At 36.6% G+C, this 26,912-nt stretch overlaps 1 protein-coding gene across 1 annotated transcript; it reads right to left on the bottom strand.

Annotated features, from left to right (window-relative positions):
• Positions 1-1,519: 1,519 nt before the first annotated feature.
• Positions 1,520-19,958, bottom strand: LOC108682514 (lachesin-like). The gene is made up of 7 exons (XM_047883534.1): positions 19,907-19,958; positions 15,121-15,249; positions 6,640-6,795; positions 5,735-5,857; positions 4,217-4,355; positions 2,108-2,278; positions 1,520-1,892 (listed from the first exon to the last, which is right to left on the bottom strand). Exons 1-7 carry the CDS (start codon positions 19,956-19,958, stop codon positions 1,529-1,531), a joined length of 1,134 nt encoding a protein of 377 aa, XP_047739490.1. The 3' UTR covers positions 1,520-1,528.
• Between the last annotated feature and the right edge of the window lie 6,954 nt (positions 19,959-26,912).

Genomic DNA, 26,912 nt, shown 5'->3' with positions numbered 1-26,912 from the left:
AAATAATTTATGATTAAAATCGGCTTCTTCATGGCTTAGATTTGTTCACTTTTTTGATTGGATGATTTGGCATTTATATCATTTAATTAAATTCAAATTTAAGAAATTGCGCTGTCTCATAGGATCATGTTATTATTAAAACTCAATTTCTTCTCGAAACATATATTAAGAATTATTTGAATATATGTATATTATGTACATTTTACAATATTTATAGAGTAGATTAACACATATGATAAAGATGGCATATTGTCGCTCAAAAAAAAAATTCTATATCAGTAAAGGATTATCTCGACTGACATGATTACGGCATCATTACTGGCATTTTGTTGAAAAATTCCAAAAGTGCCCTCATTATGACACAACCCGAGATAAATCAAACCGTTGCGTCGTCTAATGAATGGAAACACGCCTAGGTATATGAACTTAAAATATATTTCTTCTACACATTTCACAAAACGTCTTCCTGAAAAAATTATGAGTAAAATATCCGCTGTCGATATTTTACTCATTATTTTGCCGATGCAGATAGTTCCCTTTTCATAATTCACGTACAATTTTGGGGTGTTTTTACGTTATATATATACAAAAAAGCATGAATGGCAACGCACTACTTAAGGCCGATCGGCTTCAAGTAGCAGACCGAAGCAGACGCTGCTATGGTCAATGGTCATGGTTCGAAGTTTTCTAAGATATAACCCTTTTATTAACTCTAAACCAAACTCTAACTTCAACTTGGTTGATGTGGCAGAGATGAAAATCCTTGTCCTTTGTGACGTTCTCTAACAAACTCGCACAATTCTTTGAAGCAACCCTGCCCCGCGTGTCCTCCGGACTAACTACTTATAACCCTACTATTGTCTATTTTAATGCGCTGACCTAAACCTAAATCGGCCCCACTATACGTTCTTGCAACCCTCTGTTGATTTACATAGTCACGGCACGACCGCTCACTTAGATATTCTTTGACATTAGTCTTACTTAGGAAGAAATTTCCTTACAAAGGGATATTTCCCGTTGTTCACTTGGGTCAGTCAGGAGTATAGTTTGTGTCGATTTGCCACATGATCGGTTATTATATTGCAGAAGGTTTATTCTGGTGTTCGTAATCTGACAAATTGTAGTGTTCTGCTGTCACAGGACTAATAAGTGCACGAAGTAGAATCCGTTAGCTTTGTATTGATCTTGGAACCTGCGGAACAATTCTACTGTGAAATATCAATTGCCTCAGATATCTTTACATCGTCGCTAAAAATTAAATGACCATTCAACCATTCATTTTACTTATTCCTTCCTCGTTACTGGAAAAACAATTAATAAACTCGATTTGGCCTCACGGCCATTTTATAGAATATAATTTTTATGTACCAAATTTTTTCATAAAAACATTCAAATGTAGGAAAAGATATTAAATAAACAATAGATTAACCTAAATGATTTAGCATCACGCAGGTACTTCGATACTGCAAAATTTGGTCAGCTTACAAACAAGACGAACAACTACCCAAGAGATAATCATTCACATTTATTACGTATTTCTGTATTGTGTGTACATAATATTGGTAATTAAAAATACAAGCACTTTAAAGCTTTCGTTTTGGGCCACACAAGCGGTGTTAAATCCTAGAATGTCTAAAAAAATCCCACCCTCTCCCTTGTCAGCGGAACTTTTCCCTCGCCCCGCCGGGCGTCCTCCGCCCCAACCATCGCCATCACGTTGGGTGGCTTCGAAACCCCCATTCGACACCCCGTAAAGCTGGCGTTGATCGATCGCCTCTTCACGAATATCAAAATTGTCTGTCGTCGATGGCGAAAATTCTTGATCCCGGCGGAGTTCGACCGCAGAGTTCGTCGATGACTTCGATGGGCGATTGGACCAGCGCGCCGTCGACCTGAAGGAACAGGGCTAATATTAGGTGCACATTCATTTCATCAATACGCTAGTAATTTCTGGTCTTTATTTCGAATTTCAAGCACAAGTAAAATGAAAACAAGACCTGAGGAACTAGAATAAACGGTCGAACATTGACGCACAGAACACAAACGAAGAAGTTAGACGCTTGACTGGTTCTCCACTGCGCACCAAGAAGCACTCCCATGCACGTACCTAAGCAATTCGATGACGTAAAGCCTGACGCTGGTATCAGCTCTGCCCAGCGAGTTGGTGGCTACGCATCTGTACAGTCCGACGTCCGTCCAGTTAAAAGCGCGCACAACCAGCAACAGCGATGCGGTGTACTGCTGCTGCTGCTGCTGCTCCTGTAGCACATGTTTCGCACTGTGGAAAATGTGCGATCAATGCAATGCACAGTCACATTTCTATATGCGTGCATCGCGCTGTAAAAGGCATGTAAGCAAACAAAGTAACTTCGTTCTGCAACGCGTGCTTTGCACTGTTGAAAAAAGTGATCAATTCGAAGTAAATCTACATTACAATGCGTGCTTCGCGTTGAGGAAAGGCGGACTCAAATTTAAAAATATCTGCACTGTTACGAAGAAAGTTTTTTGAACCTCATTAATAAGTACAAAATAATTTTAGCTTGCATTCAGCAAGTCTTCATTTGAGATTCGATGAAATGAAACAATAAGTATGTATATTGTACGCAAAAATTTACTTCAAAAATCCACGCTTAGGTGACGAGAGTTACTTTTATGATTGCTTTATATTTTCTCTGATGACTTGACGAAATATTAACTGATATGACAGCGAACAACTTTATCGAGCAGACGTAATTTCTCTGGTCATCTGAGAACTCACGAGTATTTAACGTTTGAGCATATGCAGTTCAGTGCTGGTGAATAATAGCGTCATATCTCCTAGAGTAAAACTTGTAACCTTATCTGTGATAAGAACTTGTGACCAGATGAGTGCTCTTGGAAAAGAGTTTGCAAGCTACGGCGCTGCTCGATGTGACCGGTTAGCTCGATCACCGCATAATTTTGCCCCTATATAAACATCATGTGAGTTTATGAGCGCAGTATTTAGTTACATATAATTAAATAATGTAAATATTTTTTGTGTAGCTTTGAGCTTCAGAAATAATTCTGTTCGAACAAGATCACTATATTTTTCATAGAAATTTGATCGAAACGAAAAGAGGGCAAATGCACTTTGCGTATCGTATCTCGTTCTCGTGGTCAGCAATGTTTTACAAGGAATTAGATATAAAAATAAAACATGCAGTGAAAATCTAGTAATATTAATATTATTATGAGACGGCAGAATTTTCTTGTTTATTTGCGTACAATTAATGATCAGAGAATGCATAATAATTTTCATGGAGTCGAACAATTCTTTAGATGACGTTGGTAGATCAGAAGGCAGATTTAGCAAATAGTAATAATATATTAACGACGTTTCGAATGTAGCAAAATTCCTTTTTAAGTTACGAGAAGCGATTAATAATGAAATTTTGTTGGTCATAAGACCACAATACACGTAAATAAGATACAACACAAAATTTTCGAGTCGGAAAGTCCTTCCGCAAACAAAATTAAATTTTTTAGACAAATCCGTTAGCTTGGAAATCGATTGCTGGGGTCCAATTCAAAATTAAAAGGGTTCCAACAATCGTTGGTCGGTTAATGCTGTGCACCTCGATCTGCACGATGATGCTGGTGGGTTTCTCCAGCGCGGTGCGTGCCATGCGTCTTGTGAGTTTGTCCTAGTGTCCAAATGTTGAAGAAGTCTACAACCTTCTTTGAAGCAAAATTTATAAACTGCACTGGTCTCTTGGAGAATTTCTGCTTTTTGGCAAGAGCCATTGTTTCGTCTAGTCAGGAGTTTGACGTTGTTGTCATGCAAGGGTGTCGCAAAGCATATTGAATTCATCAATGATCTTGAGATGTAGTTGCTTGTTTGTAATACTCAATGTTGCAGTTGATGTCCAATTCTTCCGACGTAGTTCAAAATATTAAGAAGTCTACAACCTTCTTAGAAGCAAAATGACTCGAAAATTTTGTGTTGTATCCTATTTACGTATATATGTCCAACAAAATTTCACTATTCAATGCTTCTTTTAACTTGAAAATGAATGTTGCTACATTCGAAACGTCGTTAATATATTATTACTATTTGCTAAATCTGCCCTCTGATCTACAAACTTCATCTAAAGAATTGTTCGACTCCTTGAAAATTATAATGCATTCTCTGGTCATTAATTATACGCATATAATATTAACATGTCGACTAATAACAACAGGGGCAGAAATTTACCCAGGCAGCAGGATCTCTGCGGTGCCTCTCTGCCAGTAGACGATGGCGGGAGGGAAGGCCTCCACCAGACACCTGACGGAGACCTCCGTCAGCAGCGGCGCTCCCAGTAGCTGGTTCTGTACCTTCACCTGGGGCGCGACTGCCGACACCACGCATCATATTATATTATTTATATAATATTTAATTTGGACACCACTACCGGGGAAATTTAGATGAAAGAAAAATAAATTTAACGAGCTTAGAACACTCCTTTTGTTTCTTTAGTTGAAATTAATCGTCGAATAAAATAAAAGTGCAAGTAACATTCGGCTTAGTAAAATAAATTTAAAGGAATAACGAAGCGAAAAAATTGTGACTTAAAATAAAAAGACATTATTATTATTTCTGTATTGTGCTCAGGTAAAAGATTCAGGATTAAGAGGCTCTCAAGTTATCAGATGTACATTTAGCAGCGCTCATGTGATGAATTTATGTCAGCTACAGACGTCGCGCCTGCACTGGCCGCGTAAGAACCGCAGATAAGAAGCCTTTATTTAACAGAAGTTGAGATCACTGCTGTTGCTCATGTTTCTCTTGTTCCTTGCGTCTTTTATTCCTGTGGCATTCTAATTTAAGTTTCGGGAAGTGAGGTGCATTATTTCACGTGGCCATTTTTCATGGTCCTAATGCAGAATCAAAGGATAGCTAATTTTGTCCTGCTGTCTTTTAAACAGCTGTTGTCACCCGCTCAGGGCACCGAGCAGCATGAACTTGTCGCTGAAAACATTTGTTTCCGAGAGCGACCGCCACTTAAAACTTGAACAACTTTTTCTTCAGTCCGCTTCGGTTAAATTTGCTTCAGAAACTAGACTCTCACTTTTTACCGATCGGTTCTTCAAACAAACTCCTGAATTTAAGTTCAGGTAAAAATCTTGTAATGGCTATCTTTAATTTCGAGCAATTCATGAACTAATTTCCCAAAATGTATTTAAAACCTTGTGAAGTTCGTTGCATTTAAATTCTTGGATGAAGTAAAGCTCGTTATATTTGCGATTTAAATAAATAGTTATCAACTCACAGATATTGATAAATAATCAATTTTCCTTCGCTAAAGTCGCTCTTCGTTAAAGTCGTGTTTACGTTGCAGCAAATATTTGTTGAGCGTATCACAAATATTACGTCATAAATTGTCGTGCACGAATTGAATTCGCGTCTCCATGACTCGCGCGAGCCCTCAACACTTCACATTGATGGATTCAGAGTCTCTAGATCATGGATTGTGATTTTGAAATTTGTTAATAGAAAATAACTTGGACGATGAGATGGTGACACATCACTCACAGTTGATGCTGAGGGTGGTGACACATCACTCACAGTTGATGCTGAGGGTGGTGACACATCACTCACAGTTGATGCTGAGGGTGGTGACACATCACTCACAGTTGATGCTGAGGGTGGTGACACATCACTCACAGTTGATGCTGAGGGTGGTGACACATCACTCACAGTTGATGCTGAGGGTGGTGACACATCACTCACAGTTGATGTTAAGATTGATGCGCTTGCTGACAGATGGAGGGACGCCGTTGGAGGCTATGCAGAGGTAGGCCCCCATCTGATGGCGCACCACAGCCTGCATCACCAGCGCCTCGCCCGTCACTTCTGACGTCACAAACATACCAGAAAACTCAACGAAAATCTGTGAAAAATTCATCTTTCCTCAAAGACAACGTGTATATAGACAGTTGTTTAAATGTTTAAGAAAATTGGATCCATATGACTGACTTCATCTGAAGAAAAAGCAGACAATCAAAGTCAAGGGTTCTAGAACAGCTCTTAAGGTTTGTTGGTCGTGGTCTTAACTAGGAAACGTTCACAACTAAAATGGGTGTTCGTAATAACGCATTAATAATCTCAGAAATTGTACACGACCTCTGAGGAAAGTGATACTTCATATTCAGAGCATCTCTGTTGCGAGTTTGTTGCTGCAAAGTGATAGCAGTTCATTGAAACACATATTTCATCCTACAACTTTCATCCTGCTACCCAATTCTTCTGTTTGTCTAACAAATTTTTGAATGCGGTTTAATTTTTGTTGGCACAATAAGTTCATTTTGCAATCTGTCTGTCAATTCAATGTGCTCGTAAATTATATTATGTATTAAAAAACAAACGAAATGTCCAATGTGGTTCAGAACATGCCGTAGTCTAGTTTCACGGCTATAGAAGTATGAAAAGGTTATGAAAATTAATGGATTATACTGGCCGAACAGTGACATTTTCTTTCCCCCACCTCGATCATAGAGCTGACGTAGCACTGATACTATCCTGCCGTGCCAAACTGGGTCAAGATAAGGCAAAACTGGGCAAGACACGAACAGAAGCTGCTCCGTGATTTGTAATAAGCTTCCGTCTTTTCTCAGAATAAATTTCCTGGAGCTTACGAGTGGCGGAAGATACGGCGACGGGACGGCCGTCCTCGCGACGCCAGGTGATCAGAGGTTTGGGGTAGCCGCGCGCGGCGCAGACCAGACGAACAGACGTGCCCTCTGCGACGCTCGTGTCAGAGGAGGTGTTGCTGTTGATGATGTCGGGCGACACTGCAGGCCATCGCAGCAAGCGCGTGATCAGAGTTATAACTTATATTATTTGAGTGTGAGAGCTTTTAGTTTATATTATTTATGAGCTTGAGGGCTGATGCTGTACGAGTTTGAGAACTTATAGTAGTAACTTATAGTAGTAACTTATAGTAGTAGTATAAAGTACAATACTATTAAGTAGTATAGTATAGTAGTAAGTATAAACTGTGAGTTTGTAGTGCGTAATTTCTCGCCCTATATAGTATTAACTATATAGTTTAGGAGGGAGGACGTGATGTCAAATAGGCGACTTCAGATGTAAATTTTGTACAAGAGATATGAGATGGAAACATGTAATTTGCAATGTTCCCATCTCATATCATGAACATGAAAAACATGATTCAGTTGCACGAAGCCTTTATATTTTTAGGAAATTTCCAGTGAAACATATTTCCCCACAATAAATTGCAATTTATCAATAAAATGAGATCGTATGTGAATAATTATCTTATCATAATTTTTTTCGAGTTGAAACAACGCGATATCTCGTTTTACTTTTCATCATAGTGCCAATGTTGATTCTTCCAAACACAAGTCATGCGAAATAAATATTACAGGGAGCTTTCCAAAGACAATTCGAGCATTCATAAAGCATGTTGAGAAATTTGAATGTTGCAAACAGGGCTACTGATCTTGGGCAAAACAGCAACATATAATCGATCAAATTTATTGGATTTACTAGAAAAATTTTACACGATTTTAGGAGTTTTGAGCAGCCATTTAAATAGAAAGTGCATTTTTGAGTCCCTCAGAACAATTTACCGCATTTCTGAGGAATCGAAAAATTAATGAGCAAGTTTTAAGATTAACTTCATCTAATCAAATTTCAAATGAAATGAACGGTTGTTTGGTTTCTTTTCTTTCAGCATGTAAATCTATCATCATTAGTTCGCAGTAACATTACCACACACAGTATTTTTCAAGGTAATTTCTTCAGAATTTCTGTTAGTTACCTTCATAATAAAAGGTTACGTCTTCTGCTCTCATTATACAATTTCAATGAACGTTTTGTTCATTCCAACATCGTATTTTTGTATTAATACTTAATTATTTGATTAAAAACAATCATGGATATACTATAATGAAATAACAAAAAATTAAAAATGGTGGTGAGTCATCACCATTTTCATTATTTGTTAGTGAAGCATCAAAATCATCCGTGAGTGTGGGTGGCATCATCGCCCTAGCAATCAACTGTGAATGTCATGTCATCATTCTTAATGTCAGCCATCAGGTCCAACATCAGGTACGGACGTTTATTTAATACGGTCGTCATAATAAATAGTCCATTATCCAGTGGCCTGATTCAGCTCGACAAATATGCTTAATAAATATTTTGTTTATAGCCAAGGAACATACATATGTATGTGTTTATTAATTTGAGGCTATAAGTATTCCTATACTCCTTTTAACTTTCCTTTCCTGAACAAACTTTTATTTCATTCATTGAATTAAAAATAAAAGATGCAGTGTGATTTTGGCAATAAACATACATGGGTTACAAAAGTATTGTACTTAAAAAGTATGATTTTTCGAAGATCAATATCTAAAGACGAGCATTCTAGTGTCTCTGAACATCTCACGAAATTAAGGCAAAGTAATGACAGAGGCAGCGAGGAGCATACAGCATATGCAGTACCTGAAGCTGCCCTCCGCTCTTCTCTGGAGCGCAAATAGAAATTTTCGCGCCTCCTTCTTCCTCAGAGCAAACAATTTCCTTGACCAAGTGAGCGCTACAAAATAATAATGAATCCCTTGCCGAGCATTAAACACTGATTGGCCGCACAAAACCCGCTTATAGTTCATTTTGAATAAGCGCCTTAAAAAATATCAATTAGGCTTACATGCGCATCCCATTATCTCCTATGAGCGAGGTGAGGCTTGACGCAAGCTTGTAGGTGTTTGCACTATACGGATATATCTTTGTAAAGAATTTTCCCGAATCATTCAATGCCTTCATTATCATTATTTCAGAACCTATTTTTATTTTACAGCTTTCGTGCAGTATTTCTAATAAAATTAAATATTAAATCTTGGTATTATTATAACACTTTATTATCTAAACTTTTTAATCAATTGTCAAGGACGCCTTATCAGACAATTATGCATCCCCTTTTAATTTCATTCATTTTTATCTAATGTTAACCTGTACAACATAAGAAGGTTAGAATAAATTCAGCAATACCCAACCAATAAAAACGTCAATTTAAAGATCAAGCTGTTAATGAAGCCATAACACATATATAAGAAACATTTAAAGAAAACTCCGTCGAGTGTCGTGTCGTCACACGTGAGCTCATGCAGTTATACCGTAATGCAGTGCATTGATTCAGAAATTTGAGATTGAATGATACTTGATGGCGTAACTTCGACTGTTTTTACGGTGATCGCTTTGAAACTTAGTTTGACGGCACGTTAAGGTTGTTCAGGATCTTCGATTGCACTGTGTTTGGCGTAAAATTTTTATTTTTTTTTTTCGATATTTGGGAGAGAAATTTCTTCGATTATACGATGTTTGCCCTACAACTGTGAGAACTCGTTTTGTGGTCGTTCTAGAATGAATGTGTGAACGGTAGAAGTTTTATCCTTTGAATGCTACACGATTAATTAACAGCTTAGGAACTTTTGACAGTTTGTTCCATGGTCCGGTTGTTAGCAATCGGTTGTTAGAATGAGGGTCAGTCTGCAACTTTGTTTTAAGGCGTACGATTTAAAACTTCGAAATGATTAAGTATAATTATTCGACTAATACTCCAGAATTATAAATCTCACGGAAAAAATATTATAAAATATAACTTTTATGAAGTTTAGCGTAAGCCAGCGCTCGACCAACAGGACCTCTGCACTCATGCGCTTCTGACTCCCACCGCCAGATGTTTTGAAGTTCATTTAAAGTCATTTAAAGTCAATTTAGCTTCTCTAAAAAAAAACCTCTTAAACTGCAAGAATGCTCGTGGGGAAATTTTTTGAATGAAACTCTCGTAAACTTTGTATAATCGCATTTTCTGAAAAATTAACACTCTATATTTTTATGAATTACTGTCATCATTTTCCCAGCCATCATACACCGTACTTTGAAAAATTACTAAATTCTTGATTTTGCCAGCGAATAGAAGCGTTAATTTACCATTAAAGCCGACGTCACTGTAATCAGAAATCAAACAATTTCTATTTAAATAATATTTTACGTAGATGGCAGTTTTATCACCCTATCTCGTTCATAAAGGCTTGAATTAATAAACAATGCAAAATTTCCTCGGTGAACGACACAAATTGATATGCTCTTCTTTGATTCTTACGAGACGGATTAGTGTGTAAGATCTTTTTAATAATTAGAGTTAAGGATTACCTTCCGTTATGCTAAATCCTTCGAGAGCGCGAAGCATCATGGCAGCTCAGACGATGGTTGAATTAATACAACCATGTACATTAATATTTGTTACCATGGTTGTATTAATTCAACCACAGCTCAGACGCTCGGGACTCATGCTGCTCGTATTGCTGCATCTCTTCTAACTTTGTTACAAAAATTGAATGTTTGTTTTTGTCCTCTAGCTTTTCATTTTAATTTATTCAATCGCATATAATATTCATTAGGGCATTTAAAGTTTTATTTTAGTATTTTCTGTAGTCGTTGTTATATTGCAGATTCAAAAAATTCATACGTATTACAACCTCAGCATACTATTTTACTACATATTTTCTAGCGTTCACTTCACTATCTTCTTTTCTAATTTTCACTCATTTTGAACTAAACCCATTGCTTGATTTTGTGAAGTTAATAATTTTTAATTAATTAGTTTATTGCGCAACTTGGGGCCGTCATTGATAGCTTCCAAGCCGACCATTTCTTTTGTACGCGCAGAAAGAAAAGGCGGACTGTTCTAAATTCATGATGTTATTCTATTATTTTCTCATCAAACTAAATTGACAGTACAGTTGCATTTTAAAACGTTACTTATATAATTCTACAGAGATTCTTAGGAGATCCTTACACAATATTCTATATGGTATATTGTCGCCACTGAGCGAATTCCTTCCGATTTGCGTGCCTCGTCGTCTCGGTTTCAATGATCGATCCTCCGTCCCCTCAAGAAGCAATTGATGCAACAAGCTCCTGGCATCCCGCCAGTCCGCGCTACGCTTTCCGTAGCCAAGAAAAATTATAGTGATTCAGCAAGAAAATTCCTGTCACTTCCCTGAGGCAACATGAATCATCTTCTTGCCTTCGTCAACAGAATAGCAGAAATAATTTCCCCCTGTCAAATGAGAGCACTGGATCAAAAATAGTTATTGGATGAAGATGTTGGGATGCAGGATGAAGTGCAGGATGAAGTGCAATAGTTAAAGGATGAAGTGCATATGTGAATTCTCGATTTTTGCATTGATTGAAACCAGGTAGATAACCTGATTTCATCATATGTGTGCTCAAGTACCTCGAAGGGTAATTAGAAATGGCTAAAAATTAAGCATATATTTTGCGGCTGAACTCAGCGCGACATCGCTCAACCTTTACAGCAAATTGTTCATGGGCAATTGTCTTTATTGTATTATTTATCTTTTATAATTAGCAAAGAAGTTCCCTCATCTATTCATAATTTCCAAATATATTGACCTTTACTTTATTTCATCATCAACAATTTCATTTTTCTACATGATATAACAATAATACTTTTTCTTATATTATTGTTAATTAAAGGTCGATTAGTTACATTATCAGAGAGATTTTTTTACAATATTAATCTATTCAATCAGTGCTATTGTACATAATGGCTAGCTAAATAATGAATAGGTTTCTTTTAATCAGTTTAAATGGTCCTCGCATGGAGACGAAACCTGATGCAAGTGATGCCTCTAATGGAGCGGCATGAGCCCAGTTCCGGGAATTCTTGCTAATCGGAGGAATGGCGTCCGCCCGTGTCGGCCGGATCGTGCATTAGCGAACACGGCAGCCCGCTGGCGGCGGGACTCGGGCTTGGCGGAACTCTGTGAGCTGCGGGCGTCATTTGGCACAATCATGGGCGATTCATCGCCGGCCAGACGTGCATATAAGATGGAATATTACAAATGGAAGTTAGACTGCTAATTATTTTGACCGCATTGTTATGTACGCGCTACTAAGCAACGTACGTAATTTAATTTGGTTGTGTATTTGCATACTCTTGTTGATAACCTACATCATAAGTGTTGTCGAACTGCTTATTTGTATGGTTAAATGACATCCAAAAATTATAAATTACGACTGCATATTAAACAATTTTGTTAGAAACCGAAGTAATATAGTAATCGTGAAAAATATGAAGTGATGCAATAAATACTTGACTTCCCGTTCAATGAATAAATATGTTCTGAGATCGTGTTACAAAAATGCTTAATCAAATGAAGTTTATGAAATTTTTCTAATTATATTTATTTGCACATTCAGCAGTAAAATGCAGTACAGGAGAACTAATAATTATATAAGTTGTAAACAGGCCTAATTCATGATCTGAGTTCATGAATTAGGAGAATTTATAACGAATTGATGGCAAGACTGAATTCTCATTAGGAAAACAAAAAACAAATCATTTATTTCATTTAAATGTTTCAGTGAGTTTCGCTCTTTACTAAAGACTGTCCAAAGTGGCATTGTTATTGTAATTTAAAAGTTTTCTATTTTAATATATTTTAAAAATAATTTTATTTCCCCGGCTCAGTGGTTCTCAACTTTTTTTGTAATTGAGTACCACTTGTTGATCCCAGTAATTTGCTGAGCACTAATTATTAAACATATTATTCCCCAGTATGTGGTATTGGATCTAATCAATGTTAGTTTATAAGCTACAGGCGAGTAAATGTTCTGTTTGATGTATATGTGCGCTACAGGCGAGCGGCTTGTGTAGATGGTTTCCGTTGGTCAATTAACATATTTTTGAATTGAACGAAATACGAAATTCAAAACTTCTGTAACTTTCCTTCATTTGGCCAGGAATTTGAATTAAATGCTCGGCTGCGCCACCTCGCTGCAAATAATTTAATCTTGCCACGAAACTTTGCCAGGCGAGTTAGTTTAGCATAAACTGGCGACTTTAGTAGTTGTCAGTTTATTGTTATTTGCGCGCCGCTTGTACGGCCGTCGACGAACACAAAAGAGAAGGAGCTAACACAATAACTGAATACCAGAGATATAATGGAAGGGGTGACTTATCTACCGCTATGACTAACCATCGTCTAACGCTATATTTTCTTTGTGGTGATTTTTGAAATTTTTTTGGTTAGTAATCTATCTTTTTGTCAATTGGTTGGGATATAATGTCCTCGGTTGTAATAAATGATTGTTAAAATTGCATTATAATTTCAATATTCTATCGGGAATGTGAACTCGCTATCAGACAAACTCGCAATCATTTTGATGCCATCTATGGCCTTGCGTATCCCACCAACTAGTGTCGCCAGTCCGATGCGTAAAAATCGCTTTTTATATTTTCTTCGTCCCGCTTGTCGCACCTTTAAGGGACATAATAGCATCCTCAATGGTTTTTCAACAGCGAATTAGGAGATAAAGTTGCGTCAGATTGGTCGGTTTTTTGCGAAGGGACAAATAATGGCTGGAAACTTTAATTAAAGTTACCGACATTTTTGCGACGACTGGAGAGACATGTTTTTCGGTCGCTGCCTTGACTTATAAAGGAAATTTCTCTTTTAATTTAAATGATTAAATTTGATTAATGAGTCATTCCTGAAGATTGTCATTCAGAATATGGATGAGTGGTTAGTGCATGGGAGAGTATACAGCCTTCTTACGCCTATTCACGATCAATTATCAAATATTTCACGCTCTGCAAGAAATGTATATAATGATGCGATTATTTCATAATAATTTTCCTAGGTATTTAGATAATTTGAATCCTTGTGCACGTGCAAGAAATTGTTGAAAATAATTTATTTAAAAAAGGGTTGACGGAGAGGACTCTCTCTGAAAAGTGTTGAAATTTAATAACGACCTTTTAGAATCAATCGTAACTTCTCGATTCTAATTAATACTCCTAAACGTTGTAGCGTCAGCAAGCTTTAATGATATCAATCGAGATACCGACGTCATAATTTTCTTGAAACTGCAACGTAATCGACGTTTCGAATGCAAAAATCTTATATATATCTATGCCTTGCGAATATTTTTCGATAGCGTTTTTTACAACCTTCAACAACGTTTTACAACCTTTTTACAACGTTTTTTACAACCGTTTTTTACAACCTAGTAAACCTTCCAGCTGTTAAAGTGGTAACAATCCTGGCAGAAAGTAAGGCTAACTGTGAATGATATCCGCGTGACGGAAGACGGCTTGATTAAAATATTTTTTCGCATGGAATATTGTTTTTATCAGTCAGGTCACGCTTTATTTGGCTTCAAGAATTTTAAGTCATTATTAGAATGCAGCCAAGAAATATGCAATTGATCTATTTGTAATTTGATGACTTTCGAAAATAATTTTGAAATACCCTGTTGTAATACATATTAATTCAGATTGGTAAATGTATTTTGTGGCTATGCGTCTTGTTACACGAACTGATGAGATCTTGACGAGTTTCGGGGGTAGCGAGAAATTATTATTACAGTTACTTACTGCCTTTTCCAATTTATTTATCAAGTTTGACTCAATGATTATTTATTTGCCAAAGTAGTGAAAGTGAAAACCTGTGATAAGACTAGTTTAGCCTTTGTAAGCACCAATATCTTTTTGTCTGATCCGTCACTCAACTGCCGCTCTAATTCTAATGCCAGGCCGTGTGATGACATCTCCGTTTTAAAGAGTTCCGTGATTAAAATGCAAGCTTCCGATTGACTAATTGATGATTTTGTCTACCGATACTATTGGTACAATAAAATCACAGTATAATTTTATTATCACAAGCAGGATAATTTAGAGCACGACCAAACGTCCTCTTTATCCCCTGCGCTCTAAAACAAAACGTACCTAAACTCGGAGACGTAAAGTCACTCTAATTTATTTACTTCTGCTTCGCAAAGGTCTTCCCACAAGCCTAAAAATTTTAAGAATATGAAGCGGCTTTTTGGTAACATCGATGGCAGTAGGAGTGTTGTATAGTCACGTTTAAAGAAAATAATGCCATATCTATTTATTGAAATTTATCAATGAATCTTTCATAATTTTTAATACTTGTTCGAGACCAGCTTTAATTAAGGCTCGACAAGGTTTAGCCAACAGCAACATAACAGAAGTAATGTTGTTATTATTATGCTTATTGCTGTTATTATATTATAAGAAAAAGGAATAAATCTATCACTGACCCTGTATCCGCCCAGGCCGTCCACGGAGCAGGACAGGACCGCGTCTCGTCCGGCAATGACGGTCACGTTGTGAATTTGTTCGCCGAACTCCGGCTCCGTTTTACCGCCGTCGCCCCTCACACCGCCTGCATGGTGGAAGACGGGCTATGGTGTAGAATACGCAAGTATAAGACATTATAGTGGCAGAGCACAGACTTTTTACGACTTTTCCCTAAGTTCCGTGTTTCGAGGCTTATAAGAAGCCCAACGAAACATTATGGACACTAACATTATATATATTATCACACATAGATATTGAATAAATTTTGAACTAGTTCAGTGAATTAAAAATGAACTGATTTCTGAAAAATTCTTTCATCTGCCACTATGGTCTCTGATACCACTTACTCGCGGATAGGAAACTGTCGTCAAGCAACGCATCTACCCTCGATATATGTAAAAAAAGTTGCCTAAGGGCTATGTATAGTCGTTCTTCTACAGCATAAGCACAGCTCCTTCACACTTTGGAAAAGTCAAAATCATCGATGGGATCAAACAAGGTTATTAATTGTCATTACTAATCATAAGCATATAATTAATCATAACGTCTATAGTCACGTGACTGACGACTTGTTACTAAAAATTTTTGAAATCGCTAAGTATTTGATTTTATTCCTCTACATATATATTAATTGCAATTCAAATTAAAATTACTATTCAGTTCAAAAGACTGTCCTGCTATAAACATTGGAATTAGGAGTACTCCATCAAATATTTTAACTTTCTAAGCCTTGAGCACGTTGACTGGCAAATTACATCGAACATTATTATTACTCGAAGCCGACATCCTCACCCACTTCTTCGCCAACACAGTCAATGTGAACACCATATTTATCATAACTTTTTGTTCACAAAAGTCGTTCCATTGACGAGGATAAATGCGTCTGGAAACAAGTCGGCCTTCGAGCAAGACTGGACTCCCGCCGACACAGGGGCGCCTTAAGGCCGCCGACTTGTAAATGGAAGACGTACGGTTTCGCGAAAATTATTCTAACAGAAGAAATGAGTTATGACTGTCTAACTCACATGTCAATAAATCCAATAGGCTTTTTATGAGCATATTGGGCCTAAGGCTCGCAACAGGCTGCACAAAATTATTCAGATCTTCAAGGTGCACACCGTGGACGCAGTGAGGTCCTCATATATACAGAATCTCATATATCATCCAGGACTTAAAAGATCTAAGTTTCTAACGCATGTAAAAGACCTTGTATAGCCTGTGAAGATCGGTATATGTTCAACCAAAGGATATGAATTTGTGTCAATTCGTTGAAATGTTAAATTAAAAACTGTGTCGTTATTAATCATTGAGCTGTAAAAAAGGCAAAATAAAAAATGTAAAACATAGCAAACTTAAGTGAACCTATGATTGCGTTACTGTGTTGCATTGTTTCTACTGCGCTTTGTGTGTGTTTATCGAGTGATTTCAATTTAATAGCTGTGAATTTTTTCCTTATATCATTTCATTATTTACTTTCAGTTACTTCAATCGCATAGTCATGTAAATGCTTTATCTGTGCTTCAATAGTTTCACATTTTACCTACTGAAGCTTAAAATTAATAAAGAAAAATTTAGCTCCATATATTAAAAACAAATGGTTAATGTTTTATTACGTCGCGGCAATCAGGCCTGACTTACAATCATGCATTGCGGCCTGCTTGCGAAAGCCGAGAATTGCTCGTAAATAACTTGAACCCATTAATAGCAGCGGGTGGCACTGATTCTATGTCTTATTGATGAGACGCGCGCGACAACTTTATATATGGTCTAAACAGTCTTGAAGCATCCTATGGCGAAAACGAATTCTTGTTTATGACACGGTAATATAGGAAACAATCAGTAGATTCGGCAGAAAAGAAAAACTTCTTATCACCAATAAGTACGTATTTCCCTGGACACGTTTATTTCTAGAATAAACTGTTTTTTCATGGATTATGTTATTGCCGGATTGGAGGAGACAATCTTCGGAGAAGAACCTCACCTATATTAGATCGTCTCTCGTTTATCCCTTACTAACTCTATAAACCTTATCCAAAACAGCAATATCCCAGCTGCAGAAAGTCCAAAATAAGGGAAAAATGAACTTTCAAACAAAAAACAAACAAAATATGTTCCACAGTGTTCCTATCTAAAAAAGGACCAATTGGTGTTTGTGAATGGAATGCTCTCACTTTAGCATGACCGAGGTAGCCGAATTCTTGCGTTTACTGGAGTGTCGTATAAGGAAAATCTTTAAGAATGATCCATCGCACCAAATTGTAGATCTGAATCGACTGACGAGGTGAACGCGAGAACCTACCAGTATGAGCAATTGCACCTCGGATGCCGGTGACGTGGAGAAACTGTCGTAATCTTTGGAGTATCAACAATCAAGATGTGTAGAAAAATATATTACATTACCAAAAAATGAAAATTTGCACTCTGCAGCTTCGGAAGATTTTCGTGAATTCAGAAACAGAGTAATGATTCCCCGCAAGTGTATAAGAGCTTGCTCATAACAGTTGTTTGTGAAAGTGTAGTATTACATGAGTTATTTTGAGCCACCGTTCAAGTACTTCATGGCAAGATCATATAGGTATTGGGAGTGTTTAAAATAGAAAGAAATAGGAAAGTGAGAAATGGTTGCCGACCCTCCATGAAACAGCACCTACATTATTTTCCATACTAAAAAAGTCACCCACTACGCTAACATTAGGAAGTAAGGCTTTAAAAATAATTCAATGCTTGCATTCATGAAAGAAAAACTTTGCAAGATAACAAATAAGATAAAAAAATTAGCTACTAACATGAAAGTGTCTAGGAGTGGTACTAAGGAAACTGATAATTTGCGGTGGCATCGACTAAATTCATTCAGGTTTTTTTCACTGAATGTTTAAATGAAACGAGTGGCACTCCTCAGATCTGAGAGGAAGAACCATTGTTTAATCAAAGAGATAAAAATGGTCCAAATAAAACATAAAAACTGTCGAAAACATTCAAAATGAAAATGTTCTCTTGAGTTTGGCAGACGATTGTTCATATATAAATCCCTATTTCAAACAAGAAATCCCTATACAAACGCCTATTTCACACGCAGTTATCGAGAGCAGCTTGACAATTAACAGTCGTCCTGGAAGTTACCCTCAACATACCCTCTCGCTAACACTGAACCAGCATTGAATACATTGCCAGCTGTGCAGGCGGAAGTGAATTTATGAACTTTGAAGCGTTGAACCTCCTTGTAGCCTATCTTCAAATAATTCGAAGTTTGATTTAAACTTTGTGTTAATTTATAAAAGCAAAGTTATTGTTACGCGTTTTAGTCTGAAGCCCATTTTCAAATATTTCGAAGTTTGACTTAAACTTTCTGTTAATTTATAAAAGAAAAGTTATTTAGTATTATTACGAGTTATAGTCACAAATTTTTTTATCGTAAAAGACTGAGAACAGATGAGACATTTCAGTAGGAAGGCTTAACTGAAAGGTTACATTCTATTCATGCAATAATAAATTAACGTTACCCGAATATCAACCGTGAATAAAATCAAACATAAGCATATGTTTTTGTACTAACAGAACCTGTTGAAGTATATTATTTTATTGGATAGGATAACCTAATTCTATTTATTAATTCAGTCTATTAGTAAATTCGCGGCTCCCCCAAATCCGAAATTAAACTTCATTTTTTGCGCAATTATTCTTGATTCAAACTCGTGTGGTGGTCTTGAATTATTTTTACCTGCACTCTTTTTCAATTTCTTTTCGATTTTCTTTGGGCTATTAAATAAATTCCTTAAAACTCCGCGGAAAATGACCATGATGTTCTACTATATTTTAACTACATCATACCCTCGAATTTTTCACATTACTTCCCGTAATATTTTAAATTGCTGTATATATAGCAGCATTATGTTTATAAGTATAATAAATAACTAGCAGCCTAATGGAACTCATTGTTATTTATTTGTCTGCTCACTCCTATGCCCAGTTTAAAAATGCGCTCGCCGAGATTCCTATGTATTTTCAGTTGGACGTAAAATGAAATTGGATTTTTATTTACAGCAGAGCAACGCTAAATTCAAGTCGTTGCATATTAAAGCGTTTCTTTGCGTTGCGATTCGTTAATGGAATACATTTCCGTGATAACAGCGTTTAATTTAACATCATTTTTAAGCTGATTTTCAGGCTAATTACTGGCGCTGTGAAGAGTTTTGCGAAGCCGGCATCGCCCGATGAAAATAAGCTTCGCCTGATACGACGTGCGCTACAGGGGCTTGATTTTGTGGGATTGTTTCAACTGCAACTTGTAAGAAACCTCAACTTTTTATGATCACGCAGGCTTGTTTTGCAAGCAATATGCATTTTAATGAAGTCGTCGTAATTCTTAAATAAGCACGAAAATGTATTTACTGATCATTTACCGAGATACTAATACGATTATTGGTAACGTTTTTGAACAGTAACGCATTTGTTAAACAATAGGAGTGGAGTATTAAATGCATCGTAGTGTTGTAACCTTGAATTCGTTTATTTGTCGAGCAGTGCTTCCAAAGGATTCAAACAAATAATACTTTTATTCTCATCGCCGATTTTCCGAGCTTTCAATCGATTTCATTTCGAATATTTATTATTAATATTATATGTATTACCGTATTTCTTAACTATAAATAATAAAATCATTATTATTAAATTTATTATCTATTATTATTTTAAAAATCAGTACTAATAGCAATTAAACTTTGACTTATAATATATAAACTCACCTAGCAGAGCCGCAGTGACGGCAACCAGCTCCAGCAGGCGGTAGCTCGCCATCGCTTCTCTTCTCGCTAACCTGAGGTGCGCGGACACGATATTAACTTTCATTATTTTTAGTTACAGTTTGTGTAACAAACAAACTGTAACTAAAAGTTTGTAAGTGTAAGTGTAACTAAAAGTTACAACAAACAAACTAACATGCGGTTTTGTTTAGTTACAGTTTGTTTGACATCGCATATGCATGATAATATAAGGGCAGTTCGGGCGCATAATTACGATGCTTATAGCGTCGGGATATTATACCTGGACCTGGAAATTTACTCTTAGTGGGTGAATTGCAAGTTAGAAAAATATAACTCAGTATTCACTGCAGTGAGTGACAGCTAGAGAGCGCATTTTCACGTCGACGAAAACGTGAAGTCACGGACAGACAGACGTACATGACGAGCACAATAGCGACTTTTTTCCATAAATGAGAAAATGTAATTTAGAGAACATGAAGTGGTAGTTTGATCTATTTTGAAACGACTCAGCGGGGAATTTTAGGTTCTATATGTAAGATGGGAGTTTGAAGTGTTTTTTCTTTCGATTAGCATAACTAACTTCATTATTATTCATTATTATTATTATTCACTTGTTTAGGGATGAAGGTTTTAACATTAACGAGATTCTGTAATTGCATCGTTTATGTGTTCGCAAGCCTACCACCTGCTATACCCCACCAATGTCTCGTTTATAGTAATGATTTACTCTAATGAATAATTCAGCATTTCAAGGGAATGTCTGCAGATGCTTCTTCCATTTGTTAATTATTCAGTTCACCTCAACGGGGGCGTTTATAGTTGACTGAGACGTATCTCGTCCTACGCTCTGACTCAAGAGACTGACTCCAGCTGTCTCAACAAATTTATTCATATAGTTCAACTCTAGAAAAATCTTTTCTAACCGACGCATTAATATTGATTTTAAATAAACAAAAACTGTTCAAAATCAGCCAATCATGCACACGTTTATAATTAGGCCAATCAGGAGGTTCGTTGTGCATTAGAGAGTGTAGCTCATACAGGAAATACATGCTGACCATCACCTTGTCAGGGTGCGGAGTCCCGACCGATGACCAAGTATAGGAGGCGCGGGATGGACAAATATTCTCGATTGGAACTCCCGACGCTTATCCGTTTTATGCAAAGCTGAGAATGTATTCTTCGTCTAAGGCAACGATTTTTTGCGCTGTTCCTTCTTATATAAGAGTGGTCCTATGTTAGCATGAGATATAATTGGAAACGTCAAGAAAGAAATGTTTTGAGTGGCCTGCCACCTTCTGGACTATTTGACAGATCACAAGGGGTCTAGATAGCACAAACGATGAGCGTCGCGTGATGACAGAAAACCGAGAGACACCGCGACGTCACAACCAGCCTGCACCGTGGGCAGAGCTAAACTAAAGGCGCTCCTATTAGTTGACCTGACCTCGGCTCTGACCTCCAGATCACAACTCTTTCACGCTAGTAACCAAGCTTTCCTACCGATTTGGAGTTCTTTACTGGTTGTATCCGATATTTGTAAAGGAAGGGAACGTTGTCCTATTCACTCCAAGAGTAGCATTAATTCATTAAGTATTCAAACACAGAAATTTCATGACCTGCATTAAGCTCGCAGGAAAAAATCAAATGCAACAAAAAACAAAAATCAAATTAAACAGACTCAAATTTTTACTTAATCCTTTTTCTGGAACCGGTTATAAAAAAACGTGAGCCTGACATAATTTCATATATTCATTGTTCATTTATTATTATTATGACCTCATTATTCACTCATACATACATGAATATTTAATTTGTAACCAGAGTTTCTAATTGCTAGTTCCGTTTCATTTAGAACTTCATGTCAGAAAAAATATTATTATTCGTGATTGATAAATAGGATCTTTATAAAAATAATTTAAGCGACAGTCCACTCATGTTGTTTATGTCAACGAGCTAATAATATTGTCAACAACGAGCATGTTGTTTATGTCAACGAGTTAACACTATTACATGATATACATATTACTTGATCGTACATGAAATGCAAGACGCGGTAGTGCGCAGCGCCAGCTAGTGCGAGGCGAGCACCGCGGCAACCACAACGCGGTGCAAGCAACCGAAGATCGGCGACAACTTCTCATTAGCGGACAAAATGAGATACTATATTTCTGGCTGGAAATTGCGTAGGCAGGAAACTCCGATCATTTAATCGACCGACAGAAGTTTTACTTTTATTTTTATAACGACAGCCGTCCCTATACCGGTCTAAAATTTTGGGATTAAGGCTGCCGAAGTGAACATTTTTTTCACTTTACAGTTTACTTTATGACTGCTAGAAATATGTTTCGCTGACTTATAAATTTTAAGCAAGAGTTACTTTTTTATTACTTCACTCATTTTTTTCCCAAGTGACTTCAATTCTCAATAAAAAATTCTGAGCCATACGAGGGGTAACTTGAGACTAAATTTTTGTGGTACAGCTTAAGGATCTTATTTAAGATAAACTTTTGAATGACATGAATTTTTCATTCATTAGGTTGAACTCTACCGTCGATGCCACAAAAGTCGCCACTCAACATATACTGCACTAAACTCGCCGCTAAACATATACTGCACTAAAGCCGGCGAATTAATAAGTAGTCCTGTAACGAGTTTATCGGCATTGACGGTATGATTTCCATAATATGACAAAGCTTTGTCATTAAACATGTCTTTATCACATGTCAAAGTCATGTCATCACTTGAGTTGACTTTGTAATGTCATCCCAACACTTGAAATCATTGCGTTCGACGTATTAGCGTAAGACTATTCCACCCAAGGTAATCTTATCAGCTAGTGATTAGATCATCATAATAACATTCAACTATAGTTTATTTACTCATGAACATTCATTCATAAGTAAGTTTTATTCTGTGTCAACAAATACAAAGAGAAAATAAATAATATAAATAATAATAGAATCGGCCTGTCGCCGATTCTTCACATCGCAGGACATCCACAGCTTGTTGCGGTCTCGAACACACAACTCACTGATTCAATTCTGCTGTGCTTAACCGCCCGGCCTCCTTGCCGATTCTGACCAGAAACTGGCGCACAGAGCTGGGATCGAACCCGCGCCTCTCTGCGCCAATCTTGGTACACTGAACTATAACCACTGGGCTACCCTGCTCAAAATAATCATAAGCAACATGAATTAAACTTTCCCAAGAAATTTGCTTCACGATTCCCTCCCATTAACATTTCTATCGAAACATTGGCCGCAGTAAGTAACCAGCAATCACTAATAGCAAGCTACGAAATTCCGATGGAATTAATATCTGCTTCCAAAAAATCTAACGAATCTTGCTTCAGGTACAAACTTTAGATAAAATTTCAGTCGCTAGAGATCCAGCATCGGATGTATCTTACAAGAAAAAAGAATACCTGTCAAAAAGCCTCTGTACAAAATTACGACCAATAATACTGGCGTTCCTGTCGACATATTCGGCAACTGAGAACTTCACTTAGTACTTGATCGATAATATTCTAGCTAGGTCTTTTATTTCTAATAAATTCCTTTGTTTGGTAATGTTTACTAACATTTCGCTTATTCTCGAAATCGCAGAATTTTTCCGAATTGCAATATTTTCATAACTAACTTTGTATTTCGAACCCATAACTCACTGCTCCAATCTCGCTATTCTTAACCATTAGGACACAATTTACCCAGCCAGCTATAGGTTTTGAACCCGAAGCTCCAATTTAGCCATTCTTTAACACCAGGTCAAATCGCAATTTAGACCTTAAGTAACAACTTGCTGCGGATTTCAAACCGCATTTCATTGCTCCATTGTTGATGATCTTGAACACTTGGCCACACGAGCTAATTTATGAGTGCATATTGCTATAGTGGACAAATTAATTTAATGTCTAGTAGAAGGATCGCATCATTTTTAAATAGATACATCCAAAATTCCAAGCCTTGATATCATTGCGTTCAACTTTGTGACGGAATGTTTCTAACGAAGACGATATCATCAATTAATGATTAGATCATCATTATGACATACTAAATAAAGTTTATACTTATGAAGTACTCATTGTTTTCCAAAATCCAATACGATCCACTAAGCATTCAAATTACTTATAAATTGGAGCTTGATTGATGGAACAAGGCCATTACAAAGTCTATAGATAAGATTCTTCAAGTCATCCATTGCAGTTGCCTATCAGTTTTTTTTTATTTCGGAACGAAGGAAAATAAATTTGTTCAGCGAATACTGCTCAACATTATCGCGTTTAATTTCTTTAACCTTCGACTTCTGCTGCTGAGTGTTGTTCACTGAGCATCTGCAATGCAGTGTCACTGTGTCACTAAATATCATTTCAAGTTGATGCTAAAACTTCAATAGTAAAATATGTCTTCAAATAATGGGGCAAAAAGATGTTAAAAGCTGAGGGTATATAATCCACTGTAAATTTTAATTTTATTGTCGCCGGTCATCTTCATGAATGATTGATTCATCGTAAAACGTATCCCTCGTAATGATGAGACGCAAAACATCTTTTGAAATCATGCCGCAATAAATTAAATTCCATTTTCAGTCAATAGGGGCTACAGCCAAGAGAAGTCGACAATAAATACTAAACCGCTCGAAAGATGATAGGTGAAATAAGCTGAATGATGTTGGCTATTTGTATAGTAAAGCGAAACAAATACATTTGTCTCATATTCGTGTAATTCAAAACAAATAGACATCGCATTCTTAACGTTTTTAGTGCAAGCTCTTTATCACCTTATAATTCAAACTTTTTGCCTGAGAGCTTACTTTCTTGAAAATTCAATACATTTCGGTTTAAGGCCATTTGCGTCTAAGATCAGATGAAGAACGTACTGACAAAGAAGTATGCCAGTTCTTTTTAAGACGCATGGGAAGTTGCACCCATTAACTTAACAAAATCATTCAGCAGATTCAAACTGAATTATTATTTTTTTGTTCGTTGAATTACATTAAGCTAGTATTATTTGCTCTATAAAACCAAGCAAATCCATTTGTGTTATCACTGCTTTACTTTTTAGCGTAAGCCACTCTTCGAAAAAACGAAGTGAGATTATTCTCTCTAGTACCATATTGATACTTTTAGGCCAAAATTTCGACTTAAACAAAAGCGTCCAATGAATAATTTTGTTCTACATTCTAAAGATTCCGAATTCTTAACCGTTCTACATTACAAACTGATAGCAATGTTCCTCTAAGAAACAATTCCAGAACGTACTGGCTGGTGAAATTTTATTGTTAGCCGAATGCAATAAATAGCTATGGGAATAATAACAGCATAGAAGTTCCAAATGTTCCAAACTTTAATGTTCCAAATTTCCTCTGTAAATTCGTCAAGGTGAAGTGAAGCTTTCCCATGCGTCGAAGCTCCGACCACCCAAAGCTTATCAGCATGTTTTGGAATTTGGGCCAAGAAGAAGCATACACATTTACCAAACTGCCGGCGTGTTGACATGCAAACAATCTATTTAATACCGTTATCTATTGGTTCCAGCTGATGTCATGCGGTTCACTGTCATTTCAAATAAATATGTTGATATTATCCATAACTCTGTGTGAAGAGCCTTGCATATCTTACATACATGAAGAGCCGTACATATACATATATATGATATATTTCCGGATTATACGCGAATTTGCAGCTTGACGCAAATCCACTGGACAGAAATTATGACCCTAGTGTAAACGAACAACAAATCCCACACTCCCATCTCTTATTTCTCAGTGAAAGCCTTTGCCGAGTACTTAATTTGATTTCATATTAAACGCCTTCGAAAAGCCGGTGTAAAAATTAAAAAGAGAATGAAACTGTCGAGCGACAACCAATTAGTTTTGTCTCGGCAGTGCTGAAGTCGGTAACTTCAAGGCAGAAAAAATGTATTCGCGTGCGATGACTTGCACCACAGTTTTTTTTAGCTTATAACCGTCGCCTATGTTGTTAGTTATTGTTCCATATTCTGCTAATCTTTTTTGAATTTTGTATAAATCATGAATAGTCTTGAGTTTTTTACAATCGGCTGGTCTTCGAACTTTGGTTTAGAAGGAACTTTTTTTAAAGTTTTATTTCGCTTCTATTTTTTATTATTGTCAAAGGGCATGTCAGGACTGTTGCTAATTCTTAGAGTAATCTGGGGTGGAAGCCGTCTGGTTTCCATGACTTGGTATTCAGAGGCCAGGAGCTTGAAAACCACTTATTCTTGTACGAGTATTATTAGACCTTTTAACTTCAAGCCCACTGGGCGCTCCTCAGTAGCTGGATTACTGTTCAAATCTTCATATGTGAAGACGATGCTAATGAACTTATTAAGAAGGTTAGCCTTGCTCTCATCAGAGGATATCTTTCAAGGATCTACTTTCAAATCAGAAATATCGTAGTTTGTCTTACTCTGTTAACTAGCATACGAAAAGACAAATTTAGGATTCTTTTTTGCATTTTTAGCAATAGTTTTACCAAAATTTTTCACTGCGTGCGACAACTTCTTTTGCTTGATTTCGAGCTCTTGTGTACAGTTTAACAGATAATCCTGCTGTACTCTTTATCTACTGCACCTCTTGCCTCCACCATGCATAATCTTAGGTACACAAGCATCAACTAATCTCAACCACTACAGTACGAGTACCTAGTTTGGAGCGAAGTAAAAAATAAAGATAATCGTTTTCACCCTACAAGGAAAATCCTGTATGAAATTGTTTCGATTTCTACTTGAATCTCCGATCGTGAATATTGTGAATGAAGTTCAGTTCGTATTGAACTAAATGAAGCTCTCTACACTCTCTTCATGCGTAATAAAAAATTTCAATTATCAAAAAATTAAGTTAAAATGACTATATAATACATTTCAAGCCTCTTTTTAGCGCATTTTCTCATTTATGGAAAAAATGCACTATTGTGTTCGNCTGAGTTATTTTTTTACGAATGATTACGGTGAATTCAAAACTATCTTGT

This window comes from Hyalella azteca, unplaced genomic scaffold, assembly GCF_000764305.2.
Source record: "Hyalella azteca isolate HAZT.00-mixed unplaced genomic scaffold, Hazt_2.0.2 contig13201, whole genome shotgun sequence".
In the NCBI taxonomy this organism is placed as follows: domain Eukaryota; kingdom Metazoa; phylum Arthropoda; class Malacostraca; order Amphipoda; family Hyalellidae; genus Hyalella; species Hyalella azteca.
The sequence above is the reverse complement of the archived record's forward strand: the minus strand, read 5'-3'. Positions and strand labels throughout refer to the sequence as shown.